Below are 20471 nucleotides of genomic sequence, written 5' to 3'. Positions count from 1 at the left end.
TAACAGTTTCTTCGACCAAATACATTCTTAGACCACTTTTGCCGCATGCTTAGACTTCTATAGTCGCAATAATAAGGTTAATTTTGATATGTTCGGTTTTGCTAGGTCAGCAGAGATCATCGTGCCACTTACCTGATACCTATGCACTGGACGCTGAAAAGAAGAGTGTAATATACAAAAGTGGCAATGAACTCGAGTTTGCCGACTCAAGCGCGAATTTGATGTGCTTACACTATTCATTTAAGAACAATTAGATCTCATTTAAGAATAATTTATTCGATTTTATCGACTGTATAACGGAAATTTGTCTATTTCCCAAAAAGTTTTTAGTTTCGTACAATTTACAACAAAAAATAACGAATTTGCTACTTCAAAACTTATTTAAATTCATAAAACAATGTTTTTGCGTTATTATAATATTTTTTTACAATTATCACGTACCTACGTGCGTCTAGAACCTTTAATGTTGCATAAAGTAAGTCAATGACTTCGTGGAAACTGACAACAGATGATAATTCTAACAACAGTGCCAAGTAAAAGCAAATATGTGTCAGTATGTTGCATTTTTTTATCTTTTATTACTACTTGTACGTAGAACAGACTATGTTGTTTGGTTGCTAACTTTTATGTACGTAATTTAATATATTTCTTGTCTCAATATTTCATTTATATCAGTTTTTTATCTATAAACGTTTATTTTTTATTACTAATCAAATATCGGTCATTTCTTTTTCTTTTTTGCATTTCTACTACCGGTTTATCAATCTTATATTTCCTAATTATAAGAATTGTAATGAACCAAACAACATTTTAATGCGCGGTACGCATTAGAAATGCATTTCCGCTAGCAATACGTTATTCAATTCACTTTTAGCACATGCATTGTACGATGGGTTAACTGTATTTTAACGGTAATAATGGAATATACATTGAAAAGGGATTTTCAAATTTGTCATTTTAAAGGATAATTATCAACAGATCTAATTAAACCTAATTGAATATTTTTTAACTTAATACTTTCAATACAACAACCTAGATAAAATATGTGAGGAGTGTTTAGAAAAAGAAGATTTATTATTATTGACGTGAATTAGCTGCTCGAAGTATTTCCGAAGTAACCCGATCGTTTGATCCAGTGCAGTAGAAAAAATACGCTTTATAATATATATAATAATAGTAAATAAATTTTTATCTTGAAAACGGTTATATAATAAAATAAATTTCTTCAATTTCTTATTTCTTAGACTTTTTGATATATTTATATTTCTAAATCGTTTTGATTTTAGTTCTCTTATGAATTAGAATTAGTTATTTTTATAATTTTTATCTGTTTAAATAAAATATAAAAAGAAACCAATCTTAAATCAGAAGAGTACTAAAATCAAAACGATTTACAAATATAAATGTAGGGCTTACTTTACTACTTAGTAAAACAGGATTTTAGAAATACTGAAATATAGTAATCTACCTTAAACTGAAGGGTAAAATAATTTAGTTCAAATACTTATTATCAAGAAATAAAAAATTCGCTCAAATGACTGTCATTCTATACTTCGAATACTGTAGGAATCTTCAATTTACTCATCAGTTTACCGAGTTTTACCTATTATTATTCTATGACCAATAAAAATTATGATTTTAATTACTAGTAGCAATGAATATAAAGAGCATAATTATTTGAAAAAATATGCTCACGCTATTTTTTAAGAATATTTGCTTCTATAACGTGAAATTTTTTTGGTTACTTCACTGAACATGATAATCGGGAGACATCGGAAATTTCCATTGACAGATGTGGTAGCTAAATCACACTATTAAAATGACTTATGTCAAACTGACCGAAAATGTCAAGGAATGGCGGGGTTTTGTAAAAGAAACGATAATTAAGTTGTTTTTTTAGATTTTATTAATATAACAGGGATTAGATTTTCAAGTAAAGACATGGATACAGATCAAACGTTATCGGTTTCAAAGGTATTGTATAAAAATCGTTATCTTATTACTTCTCGATATATTCTCAATTGTTAATGGTTTTAGGGTGTTTTTATATTTAAAAATGATTTTAAAGCTTCTAAAAAACAAAGTAAACATAAGAAAAAATCAGTTTGTCAAACTAATACGTTATTTTCATCGAATATGTGGTATCAACATTATCGTTCTTTGTGGGACGTCATTGAGGAAGAAATACACGTAAGTAATAGTAATTTTAGATTGAAATTTCTACATTTATTATTAATTTTCAGATTTTAAACGATAATCTATTTTCTTCAGTATTAAGTAACCTCATAAACTTTGTTAAAACCAGTCATAACGATGTTGTAAATGAAATCCCAACAGCAGCGTTATTTACTGGAATCAATATGCCAGATCACGGCGCACAATTCGAATCGCTTTCAAAACAATTAAGAGAAACTACTCCGCATGTTGCCTACTTACAAAGTCAAGATTGTCAAAACATCAAGTATCTCATGGAAAATATGATCAATGAATTTGTTAATGGTGATTTGAAGGTAAATTACATTATTAGTAGTAAAATATTCGTTTTTTAAGGTGTTTATCTATTAGGATGACTCTTTCGACGTGGTAAAATCACATATAAGGAAAACGCAACTAAATATGGCTATACTTAAATGCTGGTATATGGACTTATATGAAGATTCGAAGAAAAAACCTCTAGCTGTAATTATTCCTGATTTTGAAAGCTTCAATCCGAGTGTCCTCCAACGGTTTATCCTAATAATCAGTTGTTATCTCAAGGATCTGCCGTTTGTGCTTATTTTTGGAATAGCGACTGATATGAATGCTCTACATGGAACTTTACCTTATAAGGTATCTTCGAAAATCAGAGTGAAGGTGTTCAATTCCCAAAGGTCGATAGAATATTTGAATAATGTCTTGGAAAAAGTGTTTTTCTCAAATGTCTGCCCGTTTCAGTTGGGAGGCAGAGTGTTCAATCTTTTCATGGAGTTATTCTTGTTCTATGATCTATCAGTTAATAATTTCATCAGGAATATCAAGGTAATTTTCAATCAAAATTATTTGATTTTGAGGAATGTTTTAACCATGTAAAACTTTATGTGTCTAATTTTATGTTTCATTTCATAACTACATACTTGTTTCTCCTACTGTTTTTTACTACTTTTATTTACAATTTGGACCCTACAATATTTTATGCAAGTTCAATTTCCAAATATTTATAAATCTAGTGATTAATCATGTATACAAAGGCCATGTTATTAGTGAAAGAAGAATTACCTTCTTTGGAGGTTATATTTGCTACTTTTACATACAATTTGTGCCTCTTTTATATTGTCCTCAAGTTGTTTCCGAAATTTAATATATATAGAGTATATCATGTATATAAAGGCCAAATGATTGGAGAAAGAAGAAATACCTCATCTTGAGGTTATATCTTTTTTGACACTTGAGGAATTAATTATTTTGATTACTCTAACTTTTTCTTGCTATATATTGTTATATTCAAAATTTAATTAATTATAAATTAAAATAAATAAAACTATGAAAAAAGTAACCAAAAGTTATCCCATTATAAAAGTTGATATAACCTAAAAATGCGAATTATTATTATTGGGTTATTTGAATATCATTATTACAATAATAATTACAGTAAAATGTATTAAATTATCGAAAAAAAAAACAAAGAAAAATCATTAAATGTACTGTATGTATTGGTTTTTTTAGTATGCTTGTGCAGATCATTTTACTTACGGTAACGCGATGGCATTGTGCAATTTAAGCAAATACGTTAATCAAGAAACTATTCAAGAATTTACTGAAGATGATTTTGAAACTGTACGACAATTACCGTCATTTAAAAAACTCGTAGAAAGTGAATCAAAAGATATACAAGTGAAATTACTAGTAGATAATGACTATTTAAGTGAAGTACTCTATCAAAAAATTTGTGATATACAAACATACATTCAATTATTACATTTATTTTTGAGATGCCTGTTGGTGCTTGTAGAAGACTTACCAAGAGCCCCGTTAGGTAAACAGGTAATATTTTTGTCTACACTAAGAAAAAAGTGATACTTGTTATTCGATATTTGAACAGTTTTGCTGAACTAATTGTTTTTGTTAAAATCTAACGAAAGTTGTATGTAAAGTTAAAATTTTGTTCTGTAGGTGCGAGAATTATATGCTATAGCCACTGTAAAAAAAATAACTGAAACTTCAGAGTACTTAGAATGTATGAAACTTCTTAATTTTCAATCAAAAGACGAACTGTGTGTAAAATTAACAAGGATAGTTGAGATTTTGGCCAGCAACGAAGTGCCTAAAAACGACGAAATTAAACAATTTGTAAAAATATTATCGATTTATTTGAAAAATCTTGAAAGTATCGGGGTAAACGATTTTGAAGAAACAATGGAAGAATGTGAAGATAATACAAAACCAGTCGATTTGAAAGTAGCCAGTAGAACCCAGCTTAGACAGGTCGGTCTATTAGGACAACCAAAAATTTCGTTATTAATTTATTTTTTGTTACAGAAACTTCTAGAAATGACCCAACAGCCGAATAAATCTCTTACTAAATACGAAAAATTGAGAGAAGAAATCATTAAAAACATATCGGATACGTTCAAAAAGTTCCTTATGGAACCGGAATCGCGATATTTTCACGAAATTTTCTTTTATAATAATATAAGTATTAAAAATTACATTATAGGATCTCATCGATCTGCGATACACAATGCTTTGAATGATCCCCAATTTTATCTGCAGGTGAGTGTTTTATGACGTTCCCCAACAAAATATTTTATGCCTTCCATAACACACTGTGACATTTTGAATGTTGAAGTTTGTAGAAATTAGGTTTCTGTCGTACGTAATTAAAAAAGAAGAAATAAAAACGTTTTATTACAAAATGACGTGAAAATGGTGAAATACGAATGGTAGTTGGAAATTAATACAACTGAAATGTGTGATCTCCATTTTTATATTCGCGTGGGTATTTTACGACATTTCTCAACAAAATATTTTACGCCCCCCGTCAAATTCAATAAAATTTCTAATGTTGATGTTAGTAACGTTTTTATATAGGCGTAATATATGACATTCACCAAAAAAATATTTTTTGCCCCCGGTAAAAATCGATGAGATTAGTGAAAATTAGGTTATGTATGATTTTGTCATAATTAAAAGAGAAGAATCATAATAAACATAAATAGATCGCTGAACATTAGATTTATTGGAAAAAGAAAAAATAGAAAGTGAAATACGGGTGGTAGTTGGAAAGTAATAAAACTCAAATGAATGCTACAAAAATTTAAGTTTTTTTTGAGACTTTTCTTTTTTAGTGTGAATGTTGTGAACTGGCTAATCCCACCTCTATAAACCCCACCATGCCGGATATTTGTATAGCATACAAACTACATTTGGAATATGGAAAAATGATAAATTTATATGATTGGTTGCAGTCTTTCTTAAGTATCGTCGATCCAGATGTAGATACACAACAGACTGCGAAAATTTTTATAAAACCGGAACTGCAGTATCCTTTTTTTTATATTAAACATTTTTTTGCTCTAGTTTGGTTTGTTTTATTCGATTTTTCTTTAATGTAAAATTAGAGCTCGGTTTACACAAGCCGTTGCCGAGTTGGAGCATTTAGGTTTCATCAAGAGTTCCAAACGAAAAACCGATCATGTTCAAAGATTAACTTGGGGTGGATAATTCAATTTAATAAAATAATTGTGTGGTTATTTATTTTTTTAATAAATTTTTTTTATTTCGCTGTCATCTTATTTCCCATCATACCTCAGTATATTTCGTTATTTACAGTTTATTATCAACAAAAAATCATTTCCAACTTGAAAAACTTGGAAACTATAGTCTATTTTGAAACTAAAAGTAATAAACCAAAAACATTTATTTGAGTAAGAGCCCCAACTAATACATTGTGAAAATTATAGTTAATTTCATCTTACCTATGTATATTGCGTTATTTACGTTTATAATAAAAAAAAAATTACCTAAAAAATTATAGTCTGTTTCAAAACTAAAAAGAATTATTCCAAAAACTTCAGTCACATAACTATTAATTACTAAATTATAAATCAAAACAACGTATTTATTTTGACAATAATAAACCTCATAGCTACCAACCTTTAAAATGTAATTTCCCCTAATACACGAATGTTGATTTCATATACACTTCGGGTATTTATATTTTGTTGTGACACTATAAATATCAAAATGGCTAACATTACGTAGTTTATACCAGGTGTTCACAAAAAAACGAATAAACAAACTCTGAATCTGTAAATTAATTTACTTACGAAAATTAGTAAAAAAATAATATTTTGCAATTGTTATCAAAAAAAAACGAAAATTGTGAAAAAAAATCGGTTCAATCGAACTTTTGGAAAGAGAGCATTTTAATAAAGAAACAATAGTGGTTTTAGAGGTTATATTTGGCAACTGAGAGTTTGAACATTCCAAATGAACTAGAATTAAAGCAGGTGAAATTAAGTTGAGAAAATTGGTGAGAAAAACGAAAAGAGGAAGCGTAAACATTATTATGGGTTTAAAATGAGAATAAACTAGAGAAATAATGGAATTTGGTGAACAAAGAGGAAAATAAAGGAAAAAGTAAATGAAGGATTATCTTGACGAAATGAAAGTAGTTACCAGGGAAAGAAAAGTGGGGAAAAATTGGAAGTAGAGAGACAAAGAGTAGCAATTAGTTATATTTTTATGAAAATCAAACTATATACATAAATAAGCATTAGAAACCTTTTTTTGTCAATATACGAATAAGAAGAATAAAGGATTTTTAATATCAACACATATTTTTTTTAAATAAAAAGTTTATTACAAAATTGTAGTTAACAGATTCATATCATGGTCCATTTTGCAGACATTAAAATTTTTATATAATGTACAGAAATTCTCAACAATATTAATAAATATTCATGAAATACCAGTTTTATTATTAAAAATTCATTTTATATATCAAAAAATTACAATCTTTTATTTTTGTTCAAAATTTGAATATAAGTTACAAAAAATATGTTTATACTTTTTTTTAATATATCTAGATTATTCGTAAAATATTTGTTTTATACAAAGTTCAATACACTTGATATGTCAAAAAAATTCTAAATAACATTAAAAACAAGCAATTGCAATAGAAAAAAGATTATTTTAACACATACCTTTTACAAGTGGCACACATCATATAAATTTCTTCATACATTAAACAAAAAATCTCTGAATTGCAAAACGTAACTTTCACTAATATGCCTTATTTTGAGAAAAGTAGAGTTCAAAAACCACATATTCATGTACATTTCGTATATTTACTACTGTTTACTCTTTTTAATTTGTTTTTAGTTCAATTAAAACTTCTAGAACAGCACAAAAGTATTTTTTTTTTTTCAATTTACACATATAACGTTTACTCGAGAACTTTAAACTGTGATTTAAAACCTATAATATACTTTTAATAACCCCCTAATAAACTACCTACAAAATATCATTAATCATCAACAAAATAATGAATATACTCTTAACTATTCATAAATCAAAAATAAATTATGTACATATTAAATAACTCGTAACTTTTCTTAAATATGGCTTCAAAAATATCTATTGTTTATGATAACAGGTACTGAGAAAAACATATTGATCTAATAAACTCACACTATTGGTACTAAATAAAAGAAAAATTGCATTCAACCAACAAAACAAACTACGATAAGTATAAGGTTAAGGTGTAGAGATAATTTATGACAGACATTTTACACCGTTGCCACGTTGTAATTTTTATCCGATTGTTGATATAATATGATTTTGTTGGTTATAGTTATTTTGAATATAACTGATAGGAAATGGAAATAATACTTTTAAATAGAATCAAAATTAATTACATACGATAGAATAATTATTTATAAAATGAAAAAACAATATACATAAAAACAATTTACATAACAATTATGTGATTTATATAACAATCAAATCTTACAACACTGAAAACCGATAACACACGACTACCAACGTTTAAACCGTAAAATTCAAAAGTGAAATTAATGTAAATGAATATAAATGGAAATATAATCGAATTTTGGAATTGTGTTTGAATGGAGATAACAGAAATTTTAATTAAACTCTTATTAAATGCAAAATTATCATTCAGTTTTAAACCAGTAGAGTGATTTTAAGAAGCTACTAAAAAAAATGATGACAATAGTATATAGAATCGATCACAAACTGACATAATTACAGTATGAAATATCAGTTTTAATGAGAAATAATAAATTTACGTAATTGCCAGCTTAAAAAACCCCTAGTAACACAGCGCCACGTAGGAATAAAACGAACTAATTTTAGACATAGACAAATGATATATTGACTAATGTTGATTTCACATACACTCTTTTTTAATGCAAATATTCAGATTAAGATTCACAATTATACTAATAGAAGGGATATTGAAAAAAGGTAAGAAGCCATTTTGTTACTCAAGTGTCTAACAAGTGTATATAATAAAATAAATAATTATAAGTTTACTTTGTGTATAAACAATAAAAATATCAAGAACTTTGTTATAAGGAATATCTAGCACATATTTTGTAAGTAGATATAACATTTAGGATTTCCCAAAAGTAGGCTAAATTTGAAAAGAATGACAAAAAAAAAGAAAATTTAAGTCTTATTACATTTTTAAATAGTTAAAAGCTTTAAAATTTCTTAAATTGTAGGCATTGTACAAGTTTCTTCATATTTTAATTATTTATTGAAAAAATTATTCTAACACGTTGACTGCCGTGTGAATTGACACACTGTACACTATACACATAACCGGCAGTAAACGTATCAAAAATTTTTATATAACCATTAAAATATGATGAAAAAGCTTATACAAATTGAAAATCATTTTGGAAATTTGTAGTTTTTAGCGAATTCTAAATTATTATTGTTTTTTTTTTCCTCACTTATGATTCAGTTTAGGTACTTTTGGGAAATTATATTTCATATTAAAATAAATCCACCCTGATATATATGATGTAGACATATTTTATACAGTACCATAAATTAGAGGAATGACACGATGTTTTCACGATATTATTTATGAAATACCTTGAACACATTATTTTCGGAAATTCCTTTCAGTTATAATTAATAGGGTGATAAAGTGTAACAGTGTTAATATTGAATAATTAATGCTTTATAGTGATAAAAATTTATCGGTGATAACATTTTAATAAGCCGGACTAGAAACGGTCGTAGTTTGTTTGTTATTTGATCTTTCACCTTGAGCGATTTCCCCATTTTGAACAGCTTTGTATTTGAGAAAAGCGTCTATACCATAAACAACCATGGCGCAGAAACCAAACACCTGGAAATCGATCAAACAATACCGACTGTTACCTCAAGATTATTTCAATACACTCTGTTTAGACTGAAAAACTCACCCCGGCCACGATGTACGCCTCGCTGTTATACGACACAGCCAAAGATGAAGCGATCATATAAAAACCTGTCCAAATGCAACAATAAACGAATTCTAATTTCAACCATGGTACTCGGTAGAGTTTTTCTATGAGGTGGAATAAGTAAAAAGCCAGTAAGATACCCGTGAACCAAAAACCAAACATTGCTACAAAGTTAAAGAACGATCCTCTCGAACGTGTCGCCAAGACGCCACTCGATTCGATGCATATGAACCCTAATAAATTTAGTAACTGTAACAAAAAACGTACACTGACAAAGTTTTTTACTATAGGGCGCATGAAATAAATTTAATTCTATATTAAACTGATCAAAATTTATTGAACAATTACCAAAGAAAACTTCGCTCCTAACCTCACAATTTTTTTATTAAAAACTTACCAATTGAGCACATTTTGCAATTCCTGGTAAAGTCCTAACGTAAGAAGGATCGAATCTTATATTCGTTTGTACCGTCGTATTAGTTGAATGTACTGTAGTTGTTGTCGTATGTTGTCCTGGAAACCCCGGATCCGCCATTTCAATCTAAAATCTCTTCGGTTTACTTTATAATCAAATAAATATAGAATAGATGATGTCATACGTCTACGAGCACATAAATTTTGAATTTCGAAACAAATATATGAAAAAAATAACAATCTTTTTAACTCGAAATTATATAAACAATTTTAGAAAACAATTATTAATAATTGTCATTGATTTTTATTTTCAACTAAAAGCTTTTAAATTAGTTATTTAGGTTAAGAGTATATTTTTATTATTAAATGATAAACGATACGTACTTACTGATTGATTAAAACGTGTTTGATTTAAATATTTTAATCAAGTTGACACAATAAGACTTTTAAAACATTTTTTTGTTACCACACACTAAATTGGAGTTACCTCCCAAATACAAGTCATAAACTATTTTTAAGGGGGCGTCACCATAAAAAGTAGGACACGAAACTTGTCAGGTGTTGCGCAATCGCAATATGAAATTTTGTAATGGGTTATACAAATTCTGATATGTATGTAAAAATCAATACTATAGGGTCATTTGACTACATTTTTTGAAACATTACGCGTTTTAATTTTTAAATATAGATAACCTTTTATATCATTTGGGTCATTAATCATCTTCGTTTCCAAACAACAATGAATGTGATCTGGATTAGTTTTCAAACATGCAGATCATGATTGGACTAATCCGATCATAGTTTACGAAAAGACCTACTGTCATTTATCCGTATTGCCATCTGGGGGTTTAAGCCGTAACCTATGATTTCCAATTCGTAACAAATTTATTGCATATTTGAATTTTATTTATAGCGCGAAATTTAAATGTGATATTACGATAGCACACAGTAATACCTTAAAACAAATTATAAGTTTTCAAAATTATGTTTTTTGATAAAAGTAGTATCAATATAATCATAGAACATAGTATAATTGAGAGCAATAACGGAGAATCATAATCACCAACAATTTAAGCAAGTAGATTCACGAAATTGCTGGAAATTTAATAAAAAAGTGGAATATTAAATATAAATTGTTAGTTATTATATATTAATGTTTCATTCTTAAATTGAATACATGATCGGCGAATCACTCTCTCTCGTCCCGTAGTAAAATTTTACTCTATCTTTAATGCTTTCTCTATGTTCTAACCTTGCTTTAATAAAATGACATGTAATTTTGATTGTCAAAACGAAATAAAAGGTAGTGGCTTGTGTTAACCTAAATTTCTTATTTGTTTCCGTTCGCAATTAATATATAATTATTAAATTATACGATAATTACTACACAATTAATTATGTCGAATAAATCACAAAATCGACGTACGAAATGGAGTCTCGATTCTATAAGGTCAGTTTTCTCAATTATTCCACTGAAGTTAGCTGAATTTTCATGTTTGTAGAATTACACGTGTATCTACGGAGCCTATAGCCTCACCGCCAGGCTATAGCGCTGCCATGATCGGATCTAATAGCGAAGTTTCAAAAAAAACCGACGTATCTCGTTTAATAACAAAAAAATCTTGGGACTTGGCGTTAGGTCCTATGAAACAAGTACCAATGAATCTTTTTATAATGTATATGGCCGGTAATTCCATATCTATTTTTCCTATAATGATGGTAGGTATGCTGTTGATGAGACCTTTGCAAGCAATTTGGTCTACCAAGGCGACATTTAAAATGATGGAAACCTCGAACGCTATTTTACAAATGATCGTTTATGTCTTGGGGAATTTCGTGAATATAGGTTTGGCTTTGTATAAATGTCACAGTATGGGATTATTACCTACTTACGCTAGCGATTGGTTGGCTTTTGTGGAACCACCAATTCGGCTCGAGTATTTAGGTGGAGGAATAAAATTGTGTTAATATCAAAATACTTTTTATTTATAATAAAATTTAGGTCTTACAAATTAATAAAACTATAAAAAACAAAACTATTTTTTCTTATGTTCATCTGCGTATTGTTTTATCTTCTCGTACAACGACGCTGGATCACCTACTTTAGGAATCTGAAAAAAATTTATATTTGACCCCTAAAAACTAACAAAATACGGCATTTTATTCGTAAACCAAGTGAAAAAAATGCAGTTTCTACTATTTCTGATTAACAAAAAATGTCAATAAACCTTATAGAATACGTAATATTTAATCTAAAAGTAACTCACATCATAATTTTGGGATACATATATTCCTGCATACACTCCAATTATAAACGATAACTAAAAACAAATATGTTATTAAAAAATAAAAATAAATGATTTTAATACATACAAACCCTCTAAACATTTTCTATATAAATTAAAAGGTCATAAGATGAAATGACAGGTAGATCATGACACAAGTCACAAAACATACCCTGGGTATGTTCTGTGACACAAGCTACGTTCGGTATGCTGTTCGTGAAACAGAGCGATTTGTACCACGTGATCATAAATTAAACAGATTGATTGTGGTAATTGCCTAACTGTAAATGAATAACAAAAAAAAATTAATTGAAGTCAGGTTTTTTATGTATTACGAATAAGATTATATATTTTATGAATACAATACTAACTGTCGAAGAAAATTGTGCATTGATAAGTATTGAAAGTCTGGGAACTCACTCTTAAAATTCAGGGCAATGATATGTTACTCGGAGTGATCAATGATTGATATAACAGAACGAAAACCGAATAGTGAAATCGGAATAAAGTAATTTGCCGAACGATACCGAACAGTCATGTCATCAAATTTACATAGCCGAACACGGTACAAGTACATATTTCACTAAACGTTGCCAAGTTTTCAATAAATACAGGTTTATTTTCTTTTCTATTTTGCTGAATATTTTGAGTTGAAAAACAAAGTGACTACCAGAAACAATATTTAGTCCCTAGAAAAATATATTATACTATAGAACAGGATTTATTATCCATTTTTTTTCATAAATTTCATACCAGCACCGCTTTCGTACTATAATCAAACAAATAATCACGTGTGATTTTTAACGTTCCGTTCTTTTAAAAAGAACACAGCTGTTTTCCTGACAGCGATTACAAAAAGTTGAAATTTTTAGTTCTTTTATTATTTTGATTTACTAATATTATAGGTTTTACATAGAAAAATAATTCGTCATAATGGATAATTCTCTAACTAATTTTGGTAAGATTTAAGCAAATAAAAAGAATAATATATACGTAATATTTGATCTACCATATTGATATGTGAAAGTCTCTAATTTAGAAATTTAAATTATCTTAGATTTTATGATCAATTTATAATAATTTCCTACAACGTTGTTATTATTTCGAAAAATAAATATTTTAGAATTAACAGAAAGTACGGTTAAAATAGATCCGGATACGGAGAACGGTTCCGGTTCGGATAAAAGCGATCCAATAGAAATCGTAAGTTTAGGGGATGCTGAATCCTCCAGCAGTAAATCCGACGACGATTTCGATAATAATTTACCGAAAACGGTTACTCTTCTAAGACATGAAAAGACTGGCGCAAAAGTGTATCTTATCGGTACAGCACATTTCAGTAAAGAATCGCAAGAAGATGTAAGAAAAGTGAGTTAACACTTAAAAATACTTCGACAGAATATTTTTTTTTTACTTATTTATAGGTTATAACAACCGTTCTTCCACATGTAGTTGTTCTAGAACTTTGCAGCTCTAGAACAAATATTTTAGCTTTAGACGAAGAAACTATTTTACAGGAAGCCAAAAATATTGATATGCAAAAAATTTTGAGTACAATTAGAAGTAATGGACTCTATAATGGGTTAATTTATTTACTTGTGCTCAATATGAGTGCTTATTTAACTAAAGAAATTGGTATGGCTCCCGGTGGAGAATTTAGAGTTGCTTTTAAAGAGGTGAGTTGAAGTTTTTAATTTTTTTTTTGTTTTTTTATTCAATTTTTTTGCAGGCTTCCAATATTCCTAATTGCACTATACACCTTGGAGACCGTTCTATGTCCATCACATTACAAAGGGCTTTGGCGAGGCTTTCGTGGTTTCAAACTGTGAAATTAGCATGGCATCTACTTACTTCAAAGGAACCTATCACGTAAGTAAATTTGATATTTCTTATTAAAATATTGTAAATAGTTTTCATAAAGTGAAATATAATAAAAAAATTCAAAAATCACGATTATTTCAATTTTTTGGTTTAATAAAAAATAGAAGGTTGTACTTCGGTTGTTCAGAAAATAATGTTTTAATTTGGTTCTGTGGTGGATAAAACAAACTTCTTGATGCTGTAAGATTACTACATTCAGTAGGCAACTATTTGTGGTAGTTTGAGAAATGAGCCTTCCATACTTTGTATACAGGGTGTGTCAAATGTGTGAAGCAATAAAATTTTAATATTAAGAATGTTTATGTTTATGATGAGAAATCTCAAGATTTGCTATATATTCAACAACATGCAATAAATCTTTTTTTCACTTATTTTCTATCTAAAAACTTGTTATATGTATCCTATAACCTTCATATAATCACTACTCGAGATTGTTTCATCATCTTTAGAACAAATTTTGCATAAAAACCTTGAAATTGACCTAAATATTGATTTACAAGGTTTTAATGATTTTTAGGTTAAAAATATGTACAGGGTATGTTGAAATGTATGAAGTAGTGAAATATTAAATTTGAGAATGTTTTTGTTGGAAAAATTATAATAAACTCAAGATGTGTCAGTGACATGAACATATATCTTGTTCTAAATGAAAAAAAAATTGTTTTTCTACTCGATTTTTTATCTAAAAACTTGTTATTTCCTATACAGCCCTCATATAAGTACTACTTGAGAACAAATTTTACATAAAAAACTTGAAGTTAACCTAAATAATGATCTAAAAGATTGATTTACAAGGTTTTAATAATTGTGGGAAGCAGTGTAATGTCAGATTTGAGAAAAGCGACATGGACATATATCTTGATCTAATTAATTTGTGTTTTCACTTGATTTTGCATCTCAAAACATTCATTAACTTCCGCACAGCCCTCGTACAAGTAATTCCAGTATAACAAATCAATGTTCCATTATTTTTGTACCAGATTTTTGAAAAAAAAAATTAAAATGTACCACAGTCATACAGGTTGTTCTTATAACTTTTTTAGTGTAGAAGATATAGAAAAATGTAAGGAAAAAGATATGCTGGAGCAGGTATTATCAGATTTTTCTGAACAATATCCCGCGTTCAAGGAAGTTTTTTTAGATGAAAGAGACATTTATTTGACAAATTCCTTACAACAGGCTGTCCAATCGAGATCGAAATCCTCGCAAGAAGGTAATTATCCTGTAACCGATCGTTCCAAGGACATTTCTAGTTATAAAAATTTTTAGGTGACTTTGAACACGAGCCTATACGTGTAGTGGGTGTCGTCGGTATGGGTCACACACCAGGAATTAAAAAACTTTGGCCTACGAGTCAAGAGCATAACGTAAACTCTATAGTCACGATCCCACCTCCTTCGTTAACATCTAAAATCATCAAAAGGGCTTATAAGATAACTTTATTAGCCTTCGGGGGTTATTTGGTGTACAAATTCGTTCCAGTACCAAAATTTTTGAAAGAAAATACTCATATTGTTGCTCAAAAAATATTGATAGGCTTGAGAGCCGAAAACAATTTTAGGTTAAGCTTAAACTGAGTTTTTTCTTGTTTTTTTAAAACCCTAACCATTTTAAATTAGTTTTTTAATAGACTGAATTTAGATTATTGGAAATTTAATTTATTTTTTATCCGGATTATTAAATACTAGTTGTCCCAAATTTTTGGATGAGTACAATTATTTGTGGATAAACAGGGCCACAATTGAGTTGTAATACATGGAACCATTCGTCTTGGACACCCCAGGGGTAATTTTTTCTCAAATTTTTCGACGGGAAATACAAATTTTTGATTCTTTTCAATTACCGTTCTAGGAAAAAATATTTCTCATAATATAATCAACTGAAATTGGGTTTTTTTTATTTTTTTTTGTAAAAAAACTGATGATTTACCCCTTTTAAGAACTTTTTTCGTTAAGAAATCCTTTTTTTAGAATCTTATTACATATTTTTTGTTATTTAATGATTTCTTTTTGCTTCCAATTTCTAATTACAGACTTCAATATATATTTTATTCTCTATTATCTTTTAATAGTAAATTCGAATGGTTTTAACTGTTTTTTTCACTTAAAAACTGTTATTTTGATCCTTTAAGGACTTAACATGATATTTCTTGTGTTAAGATGTCCTCTAGAATCTAGCACAACTTCGAAGCTGTTATTTTTGTCCTTTAAGGACTTAATCCACTTTCCTTAATCCAGATATTTTACGATTTTTCTTTTATAGAATCATATGTACATGCCTCTAATGTCCTTTAATCCTTTTAGTTTGTATTTCGTATTGCCTCTAGGACCTAATGTATCTGCAAATATCTTATTTTAGTCCTTTGAGAACTATATCCATTGAAAAATCTTCTATTTTAGATTTTTTGTACGTTGTCGTGAATTAGATAATTTGTATGTCCTTTAATCCTTCTAGTTTGTATTTCGTAATGCCTCTAGAACCTAACACATCTTCGAAGCTGTTATTTTTATCCTTTAAGGGCTCAATCCACTGAGAATTCCTCCACTTTCCTTAATCCGGTTATTTTACGATTTTTCTTGTATTGAATCATTTGTACATGCCTCAAATGTCCTTTAATCCTTCTAGTATGTATTTCGTATTGCCTCTAGGATCTAATGTATCTGCAAATATCTTATTTTAGTCCTTTGAGGACTATATCCATTGAAAAATCCTCTATTTTAGATTTTTTGTACTTTGTCTTGAATTAGATAATTTGTATGTTCTTTAATCCTTCTAGTTTGTATTTCGTAATGCCTCTAGGACCTAGCACATCCTCTAAGGACTCTATGGATTAAGAAATCCTCTTATTTCAGATATTTTGTGATTTTTATTGCATCATGTGATTTGTATATACTTTTATTATTCTTTAATCCTCCTAGTTTGTATTGTGTATTGCCTTTTCAATCTAGCGCATCCCCATAGCGCCATATTGGACAAATATCATCTTGTATCATAATATTTTGTTGTCTTAATGACATTCAATCTAAATTTTTACAATTTTTTCATCAAGAAACTTGCAAATCAGTTTTTTAATGGCTTCCTCATCATCTCCTCCAACTTATTTCGGGTTTTTATTCTTATTAGTCCTGTCTTTTGAACCCCATAGCTCCCTATGGGACATGTACCACCTTGTACTAAAGTATTTTGTTTTTAAATGAAATTCAATTAGAATTTTTGAATTTTTTTTCCAAAAAAATGATAAATCAGTCATTTGAAGGATTCATTAATAAAAAAAATCATCCCTTCCATATTTTTATTGTTTTCTTAATAGTATTGTCTCCTGAAGTTAGCCCACCCCCATATTGGAACGGTAACCATCTTGTAATTTAATATTTTGTTCTTTTATGACATTTTCCAAGTAACCATTTATTTCCTTCCATTTAAAAATCGATTTACTTCTATTTTTCTCTCTAATTGTCCCCCAGCTTAATTGAAGAATATCCTGTATTAATAATTCCCTCAGTAAATCTACCCCAATCGATTGATTCTACAACTGAATATTCCTTTGATCTCATTTGTGGCCTCCCTCGGAATCTATTTTACCCCATACGGGCGTTAATTTCCCAGTTTGTTTCAAATCCGGAAGCAAAAAAACTTTAGAAAAGGCTGTGTGTGATAAATTACTTTTAATTAAAGGTCAAGGTGTTTTTTTATTACATTCCGAACTATATTAACCCTAAAAAAAGAAGGGAGTTTATTTATTATTATTAACTGGTTTAGGGGGTTGGATTTATGAATACATTAACCATTTAACGTATAGTTATATTACTTTCATCTATTAAAAATATTAAAAAATTAATCGGAAGACTTTTTGGCAGGATATCTTAAGTACTTGAATATTTTATCTTGCCATATTTTGATTGGAGGTTCATACAATTTTATTGTCATCTTAAAATAGGCGAGGGAAATTGTTATAAAAGAAAAAAAATAATACCAATTAATTGGTAGCACCCTAAATTTATTTGGGGGTATGAAAAATGTTTTTTTTTACTAAATTTAAGTCAAAGGTGTGAATTATTTATGCCTTTTAGTTAATTTTTCCCCTTATGGGGTTGAATATCACTAGTTTTTGATACAATTTTATTAATTAAAATATTTATTTTTGATAATTCTTATTAATGTAAAAATTTTAAAAACATGGGGTTACCTTACAACATTATTAAAGTTATTTAAGGATTCGTTTATATCGGTAATGAACCTCCAATTTAAATCTTGTCGGCTGCACAACGGAACCCCAAATTAGAAGCAGAACTATCTTTGGTATTGGACGATCTAGCAGCGCAACGATACCTCCAACAATACGATTCGTGGCATAAGAACGAACCACCTTTCTTCACCTTCGTATTCTGAACAAAAAATAAAAAATTTAAAATGTTAAATATATATTTTTGTTACTATTCTGATGTAAATATATAGATATCAGTTAAATGATTATTTCATTCTAATATTTTCCATTTACATAACCAAATGATCATTAAATAAAATATTTAACCCTGTAATACATCACAGGATATATATGACATACTTTGAGTGGAACTTGAGTTTTTTTTTTAATTTCGCTTAGTTATTTTCAGAAAAAACTCAGTCCTTGTCATCTTACACCTTCGGTTTATTATCTACCACTACCTATTCCCAATTTACTTCCTATTTTTCACCCTGTTATTTCTCATGTATTTCAAATCTTGAATCAGCTGTTTCTTTATAGTGTAGTTGTTTTAATTGTGGATAAAACTTCTGTGTTATTTGATTCTCTTTTCTCCTCCTTTCACATCTTTTCTCCATATTTTCCACAGAAATGGACATAACTTTTCGTGTATCGCTTTTCAATAATCTTCTTGTCATCAATTTTGAGGAAACACATCTTCTAGAAAGCTTTCTCTTGCTCAAGTTATCAATAAAATTGAATCTGTCGTGGCATGTGAGATTCCTATGAGTTCTGTAAACTTTGGGGTTTTCAATGACCATTTTCTCATCAAATTGATGCTCGTTCAAATTTTGGAAGAAAAAAAATAATAGATACCCGTTGAGAAGCAACAGTGGTTCCTACTTTATGGGGTTTCATAATATTAAAATCACATTTTTAAATATATAATGAAAAACTTACAGGACTATTTTGCCAATTATCCTGTGTCCATTCCCAAACGTTCCCGGCCATGTTGTATAACCCGAATTTGTTTGGAGGAAATGAATCAACTGGATTAGTAAATTTGAACCCGTCTTCTGCAGTATTAGTATGTGGAAATTCGCCTTGCCATATATTCGTCCTAAAATAAAATATTTTTTACCAAACAAACAATATTTGAATAAAAATAATCACCAATGTTGTCCTTTCGGATTGAGTTTGTTACCCCAAGGATACAATTTTTGTTTTAATCCTCCCCTACAAGCCATTTCCCATTCAGCTTCGGTCGGTAATCTTTTTCCTAGATATTCACAGTATTTAACCGCATCGTTCCAAGATACGTGAATTACAGGATGATTCATTTTATCTAAAATATTTACTAATTCACTTCTATTTCATTAATAAAAAAATAAAAACTAACCTTCGATAGTAGTATCAGGCCCTTCAGGATGTTTCCAAGAAACGCCTTTCATTTTTATCCACCAAGGTGCTTGTACAGCCCTAACGTCTTCATATTTTTTCCTCTCTTCTTCCGGAAGGCACATTTCGAATATAAAACTATCTCCGAAAACTTCAGCCTCTGTTTGATACCCTGTTTTTTTGACGAAATCGTAGAAATTTTGATTCGAAACTTCATATTTATCTAAATAAAAATTATTGACGCTAACATTCCGAAGAGGACCTTCGAAATCTGCTTCAAATACTGGTTTATTAGTTCCCATTTCGAACGTAGCGCCTTCTATTAGTACCATATCGGACGTATTTATCACATCGTTATTGTCTCTAATTTCGTTTGAATCTTTTAAGTATTTAAAACTGGGATCTGAATCATCTTTACAATGGTTATCTCTGTTTGTATCGCATCCACAATCTGGAACGGTAGATTTAATTGTACTTAGGATAAGTACAAGAGGTAACTGAAAATATAAGTACATCGAAAAATATCTAAATAAAACTAATTCTCTAATGAACACTTGGATCTAAATCATTTTAATATAAATCATAATTTTATCTGCAAACTTTGTCTTATGCAAATGACTTGTGGTTAACTTCTCTTAATTCAAAATATGATTCTCAAAGCTGTAAGCTCTACATCCATGAATATTCGTGTGACTGTGTCGAGCGTTATTAACACATCAATAAATAATAGAGGTCCATACTCAATCGTATTATTGTATTGAAGTTAAAAAAATATATTCTTTAATAGATTCCTATGAAGGTATATTTTTTTTAATTGGGGGAGAGTGGGGTAAAACGGGATGCCGG

General features: G+C 28.9%; 5 protein-coding genes and 1 long non-coding RNA gene across 11 annotated transcripts; 3 read left to right on the top strand and 3 right to left on the bottom strand.

Annotated features, from left to right (window-relative positions):
* The first annotated feature begins 1813 nt into the window (after positions 1 to 1813).
* LOC130444323 (origin recognition complex subunit 3) lies at positions 1814 to 7414 on the top strand. Its single transcript, XM_056779404.1, has 9 exons — positions 1814 to 1974; positions 2038 to 2190; positions 2244 to 2510; positions 2566 to 3018; positions 3703 to 4020; positions 4150 to 4461; positions 4516 to 4749; positions 5325 to 5518; positions 5598 to 7414. The coding sequence occupies exons 1-9, from the start codon at positions 1942 to 1944 to the stop codon at positions 5698 to 5700; spliced, it is 2067 nt and encodes a 688-aa protein (XP_056635382.1). The 5' UTR covers positions 1814 to 1941; the 3' UTR covers positions 5701 to 7414.
* Positions 6819 to 10661, bottom strand: LOC130444326 (CKLF-like MARVEL transmembrane domain-containing protein 4). 6 transcript variants are annotated; one of them, XM_056779413.1, is made up of 4 exons: positions 10263 to 10661; positions 9862 to 10005; positions 9444 to 9713; positions 6819 to 9367 (listed from the first exon to the last, which is right to left on the bottom strand). In XM_056779413.1, the coding sequence occupies exons 2-4, from the start codon at positions 9997 to 9999 to the stop codon at positions 9230 to 9232; spliced, it is 546 nt and encodes a 181-aa protein (XP_056635391.1). In that variant the 5' UTR covers positions 10000 to 10005; positions 10263 to 10661; the 3' UTR covers positions 6819 to 9229. The 6 variants fall into 6 exon arrangements, with proteins under 6 accessions (XP_056635391.1, XP_056635389.1, XP_056635386.1 ...); XM_056779411.1 differs by having other exon boundaries at positions 9862 to 10024; positions 10263 to 10606; XM_056779408.1 differs by having other exon boundaries at positions 9862 to 10024; positions 10267 to 10588.
* A 493-nt stretch (positions 10662 to 11154) lies between these two features.
* On the top strand, positions 11155 to 11917 carry LOC130444327 (ER membrane protein complex subunit 4). The gene is made up of 2 exons (XM_056779414.1): positions 11155 to 11328; positions 11381 to 11917. The coding sequence occupies exons 1-2, from the start codon at positions 11276 to 11278 to the stop codon at positions 11844 to 11846; spliced, it is 519 nt and encodes a 172-aa protein (XP_056635392.1). The 5' UTR covers positions 11155 to 11275; the 3' UTR covers positions 11847 to 11917.
* LOC130444328 (uncharacterized) lies at positions 11843 to 12347 on the bottom strand. Its single transcript, XR_008909949.1, has 3 exons — positions 12252 to 12347; positions 12146 to 12199; positions 11843 to 11989 (listed from the first exon to the last, which is right to left on the bottom strand). It is a non-coding gene; the product is annotated as an uncharacterized LOC130444328 (long non-coding RNA).
* A 618-nt stretch (positions 12348 to 12965) lies between these two features.
* LOC130444324 (traB domain-containing protein) lies at positions 12966 to 18382 on the top strand. Its single transcript, XM_056779405.1, has 6 exons — positions 12966 to 13121; positions 13287 to 13531; positions 13588 to 13839; positions 13893 to 14032; positions 15088 to 15257; positions 15314 to 18382. The coding sequence occupies exons 1-6, from the start codon at positions 13097 to 13099 to the stop codon at positions 15619 to 15621; spliced, it is 1140 nt and encodes a 379-aa protein (XP_056635383.1). The 5' UTR covers positions 12966 to 13096; the 3' UTR covers positions 15622 to 18382.
* Positions 17828 to 20441, bottom strand: LOC130444325 (formylglycine-generating enzyme). Its single transcript, XM_056779407.1, has 4 exons — positions 19627 to 20441; positions 19401 to 19572; positions 19188 to 19347; positions 17828 to 18429 (listed from the first exon to the last, which is right to left on the bottom strand). Exons 1-4 carry the CDS (start codon positions 20138 to 20140, stop codon positions 18289 to 18291), a joined length of 987 nt encoding a protein of 328 aa, XP_056635385.1. The 5' UTR covers positions 20141 to 20441; the 3' UTR covers positions 17828 to 18288.
* Positions 20442 to 20471: the final 30 nt, after the last annotated feature.

This window comes from Diorhabda sublineata, chromosome 5, assembly GCF_026230105.1.
Source record: "Diorhabda sublineata isolate icDioSubl1.1 chromosome 5, icDioSubl1.1, whole genome shotgun sequence".
Classification (NCBI taxonomy): domain Eukaryota; kingdom Metazoa; phylum Arthropoda; class Insecta; order Coleoptera; family Chrysomelidae; genus Diorhabda; species Diorhabda sublineata.
The sequence above is the reverse complement of the archived record's forward strand: the minus strand, read 5'-3'. Positions and strand labels throughout refer to the sequence as shown.